At 51.0% G+C, this 5,108-nt stretch overlaps 1 protein-coding gene across 1 annotated transcript; it reads left to right on the top strand.

Moving 5' to 3' along the window:
- The first annotated feature begins 411 nt into the window (after positions 1-411).
- INSM1 (INSM transcriptional repressor 1) lies at positions 412-1,710 on the top strand. The gene has a single exon (XM_066626451.1). The coding sequence runs from the start codon at positions 412-414 to the stop codon at positions 1,708-1,710; it is 1,299 nt and encodes a 432-aa protein (XP_066482548.1).
- Positions 1,711-5,108: the final 3,398 nt, after the last annotated feature.

The raw sequence follows: 5,108 nt of genomic DNA, 5'->3' as shown, positions 1-5,108 counted from the left end.
GGGAGCGAGCGCAGACCCCTCAGGTGCATCTGCCGCCCGCGCTCCACCTCTCCAGCCACCCGCCCGCCCTGCGCGCACAGCCGGCCCCCTCTCCGCCCGCCTCGCAGCCCAGGGAGCAGCCGCGGGAAGCGCTGATTGGTTCCGGGCGGAGCAGGAGGCACGAACAATGCTGGCCTCCCCCCTTAAAAAGCGGCCGGCCGGGCTGGGCCACTCGGGGGGGCGAGGCTGCAAGGCGGAGGCGCGCTGGAGGGGGCGCCCGGGGAGCGTCGCGTAGAGAGCGCGCAGAGCCGGCAGCGGAGGCCGAGGAGGGCCCCTCTGCGGAGCCAGCCGGAGGGAGGACCGAGCCCGATGCGGGAGCCGCCGCCGCCAGTCTGAGCAGGAGGCGGGCAGGCGCCTTGGCACCGCCCGAGGATGCCCCGGGGCTTCCTGGTGAAGAGGAGCCGCAGACCGACGCCCCTCTCCTACAGGACGCGCTGCTGCTGCTCGGCGGAGGGAGGCGACCCGGCGGCGCTGCTCCTGGCGCCCCCCACCTCGGGCTTCGCCTCGGAGCCCCCCGAAACCCTGCCGCTGCTCCCCGCGCCCGTCGTGCCGCCTTTCGGGACCCCCGAGGGCCCCTCCGCCGCCGCCTCCTCCCCGCCGACGGCCCTGCACAGCCCCGCGCGCGCGGTCAGCGAGGAGCGCAGCCTGCACCTGGGCTCGCCCGTGTCGGCCGAGTCCTTCCCGGCGCCGGACCCGCTGCTCCTGGGGCCCGGCGGGGAGTTGAAGCTCTGGGCAGTGGCCGCCGCAGTCGCCACCGCGCCCGCCCCGTCGGGGCCCCCGCGCAGCCACGCGTCGAAGCGCCCGCAGGGCAGGAAGGCGAAGGCGGCGCGCAAGCTGCTCTTCGAGGACGAGGTGACCACGTCGCCGGTGCTGGGGCTGCGCATCAAGGAGGGCCCGCCCGAGCCCGCCCCGACGGCGCCCCCGCAGCAGCAGCAGCAGGCGGCGGGCTCGGCGGCGGGGGGCGCGGGCCGGGCGGGGGGCGCGCAGCCGCTGGGCGAGTTCATCTGCCAGCTGTGCAAGGAGCGCTACCCGGACCCGCTAGCGCTGGCGCAGCACAAGTGCTCGCGGATCGTGCGCGTCGAGTACCGCTGCCCGGAGTGCGACAAGCTCTTCAGCTGCCCGGCCAATCTGGCCTCGCACCGCCGCTGGCACAAGCCCCGGCCCCCCGCCGCGCCCGCGCCCGCCAAGCCCAAGGCCGGCCCGGACGAGCCCTCCAAGGGGGCGGGCGGCGGCAGCGGCAGCGAGAGGGACACGCCGAGCCCCGGGGGCGCGGAGCCGGACGCCGGCGCCGAGGAGTTCGCCTGCCCGCGCTGCGCCAAGCGCTTCCGCCGCCAGAGCGCCCTGCGCAAGCACCTGCCCGTCCACCACGAGCCCCCCGACGGCGCGCCCCCCGACGCCTGCTCCGAAGAGGCGGCCGCCGGCCACAGCCCCCCGCTGAGCCTGCCCGGCGGCGAGTGCCACCCGTGCCCGGTGTGCGGCGAGACCTTCCCCAGCAAGAGCGGCCAGGAGCGCCACTTGCGCCTCCTCCACGCCGCCCAGGCCTTCCCCTGCAAGTACTGCCCGGCCACCTTCTACAGCTCGCCGGGCCTCACCCGGCACATCAACAAGTGCCACCCGTCGGAGAACAGGCAGGTCATCCTGCTCCAGGTGCCCGTGCGCCCGGCCTGCTAGGGGGAGCCCAGCCGTGCCTTCGCCTCCTGCGCCATCGCCCGCCCCGACGTGCGGGGTGGAGGGCAGCCCAGCAGCCGCGCCCGAGCCCCTTAGGGCCCTTGCTGCTAGCGCCCCGCAGCGCCCCTCTTGCCGTCACGGTACAATGATGGTGTCCAAGGCCTCTCTCCTTTCTCGCCCTCTCCACTAGCGCCCCTGGAAGACGCTGACTCTGGAGCAGACCCCCCACCCGCTCACTCCTGCACGGGGGCCTACCCCGGAGCCCGAAGTCTCAGAGTTGGGTCAAAGATCGCCCCCCACCCCCCCAAGTCACTCTTAAGGAATGATGACGGATGGATGCCTTTACATTTCACAGGCTATGAACTGAACCTTCACCACTTGATTAGCTTTATTATGGCTTGTGAACCGCTGGGATCTGGCTTTACCTTTTTCTTTTTAATTTAAACGTTTATTTTGTATGCGAACAAAAATCAAACTGCTTAAAGATATAACTTTGGTTAGTATAGCCACAAATGCCTTGACTTTATTGTTGTTGGTCTCCAGAAAAAAAAAAAATTGTAGAAGCTGCCTTAATACTCTGACATGCCAACTTTTTTGTTTTCATTCCTTTTCAAAGTAGAACCGTATGTTGATGCTCTATGTGTATATGTTGATTTATGCGTAATGGTTATTTATTGGTTATTTATTATTAATTATGGTGATTATTTTTGATGTGCTTTGCCTCTCCTCCAATGCCTTCCCCCCACCCCCGCCATGTCACTGTGCAGTTTGTCTTTTCTTTTTCCCAAGGGATCTGTTGGAAAGGGTTTAACTTTTATACCTAGAATAAACATACAACTGCGACCCTTTGATTCTTGCTTCGAGGGCTCTCGGACAGCTCTGCTTACTTTTAGATGCGAATCTCTTTTCTACACACATTATTTTCTTAACTGTTAGCTATTTATAGAATGCTTCAATAGAACTGTTTTAACTGTATAACTATTTACAATTCAAATAAAAATATTTTCAAAGTCAAATACCCAATTCTCCTCTCGTGTTTCCCTTTTTAGAATTATTTCGTTCCTCAATTCTAATGTCTTTTACTAAGCAAAAAACCAAATCAGTGGTGGTTCTGATCTGGCCATTAATTACTTTTTCTAGTAGAGACTGAGGGCCCAATCCTATCCAACTTGTGAGAGAGAGATTTCTGGGACTTGGTCTCTGGGTCAACATGCTAAGCTAATCAGAAGAGATTTCTGGGACTTGGTCTCTGGGTCAACATGGGTCAACATGTAAAAAATTTATTTACATGCTATTTACAGATTAAGAATAGATTAGGATGGATACAGGTTCTGTTACCCCATGGTGGATCTTTGATTCCTCTCCGAACCACACCCAAAACTCCTGTACTTGTACTCTATGAAAAACAAGTGACCCAGGTGATATACATGTCATTTTCCTCTCCTTATTTGGCATGCTGGTGCATGGTTCTAGCCCTAACTGGGAAGTCCGTTATCCATGTATGGAGAAGTTCTGGCTTGCACTTTGATTTCACAAGACCCTGGAATGTTCCTTTTGGGAAAGCTATGACACACATGTTTTTCTCTCTCTGCAGGTCATCTTGACACTTTCTACCTTGTTTTTAACAAAAAACACTAGTCATGCTTTTTCCTAATGTTCCTCCCTCTGAGAGAAGTTAGGTTAACCCCTAAAATCTCTATCAATCCTTTGTTTTTTTTCTTGACCAAAATAAACATCTCGGTATTTATCTTGGTCACACCCTTATACTACTGATTTAGGGACATACATGTTTGTTTGAACTTCTTTGCTAGGCCTTTGTTATGTTATAGAAAAGAGTTGCTATATCAATGGTGTAGCTTAAGGAATACAAAGCAACTTGTAAGAAGTCTCTTGTAACATGCAAAGCTGCTATTGATAGCAGTAACTGAGATATATGTTTAAACACATGTTTCCATGCATAAAGTGCAATATCCTTAGTGAATTAATATGTAATTTTAATATTTGAGTTAGTAGTACTTCTACATTTGTCACACTATGCAGATTTTGCTCATGCAACGAACATCCGTGGCACCTGATGCTGTGCATCTATGGCTGCTTATACTTCAAAGGCCTTGTTATTTAAGCCAACCCAAGTCTCTTCAGACATAAGTTGTCTTTAGATCAGTGCCTTAGTTAGAAGCTAGCTCATTTTATGGCCGACACAATGCTCAAATGCACACTATACAACTCTTTAAAAGAGTAATATTCTGTAAAAGAAGTACTTTAGACTTTGCAAATCCACTCTTTTAACTTTAATAATACTAAGGACAGACCACTTTATTTGTGAATAGTGTACCTAACTAAAGCTATATGAAAATGCTTTCTTATGTAGAGATACTTTGTGTTTACTAACCTTAGAAAAAAACCTTATAGGACTTTATGAAAAGAAATTCATACCTTTGTATAGCTTAACCTTTTAAAACTTAGTTTATACTAGTTATGTCTTACTATGGCTAGACCTTAATTACTTTACTCACACTCAACCAATAAGGAATGTCCTGCAAAACACTTCTCTCTGGGAAATAGGGAAACACGTCTTAAGAGCTTCCCCTTTTACCTACATTTACCCACACTTGCAGTGTCTTTGGATTTCATTACCTCTAACTAGGTGTAATAGGTGTGCAATAGGTTAACTATGTTTATGTCTTCTTAGCTTATTTTCCTCTTATTGCTCTTTTGATTGATTAAAATCAAACAATAACAATTTGGTTACACTTCAGGCATTCCACATACAACTTAACTTTTACACATTCATCCATCAATAAGAAAACAACAACATTGCAAAACATAATACAAATCAACATAATAAACAATTATGAAATATGAAATGTGAAAAATGTTGGTACAGTAAAAAACATTTTAAAACATCACATCACAACAGACTACAAACACAGTTGTAATCATTAAAGAAAGAGTCCATTAAGAAATCATTTGGAAAAGTCCATGTTTTAAAGTAGTTCGTTGGAAAAGTTCAAAGTATTGCTCCATAGGACATTAACTGTTTTAGTAATCCTTCTTTCTAAACAAAGTCACAAAGTCACAAAGTTTTCATTTTTTCTGTGTGCAGGTAGTAGTTCATTCTAAATGGATAGCTCCCACGCTTTATGATTATTTCCTCAAACATAAGCACTTGGTTTACCTGGAAAAGAATAAGCTCTATACCAATTAACAAGGTATCAAAGACAGAAAACATTTCACTTTTTTTCCGTATGGCCTTGCAGGCTTCAGTTTAAACTTTGAAACAAAAAGGAACTCATTTTTTTTTCTTTTCTTTGAACGATCTTGGCCAACTTTCCAGAAACTTTTGGCTTATTTCCTAGAACTTCAGCACAGAACTTAGATCATAAAACTTTGTTTTACAT

This window comes from Tiliqua scincoides, chromosome 4 (genome assembly GCF_035046505.1).
Source record: "Tiliqua scincoides isolate rTilSci1 chromosome 4, rTilSci1.hap2, whole genome shotgun sequence".
Classification (NCBI taxonomy): domain Eukaryota; kingdom Metazoa; phylum Chordata; class Lepidosauria; order Squamata; family Scincidae; genus Tiliqua; species Tiliqua scincoides.
This window is presented reverse-complemented; position numbering and strand designations above follow the sequence as displayed.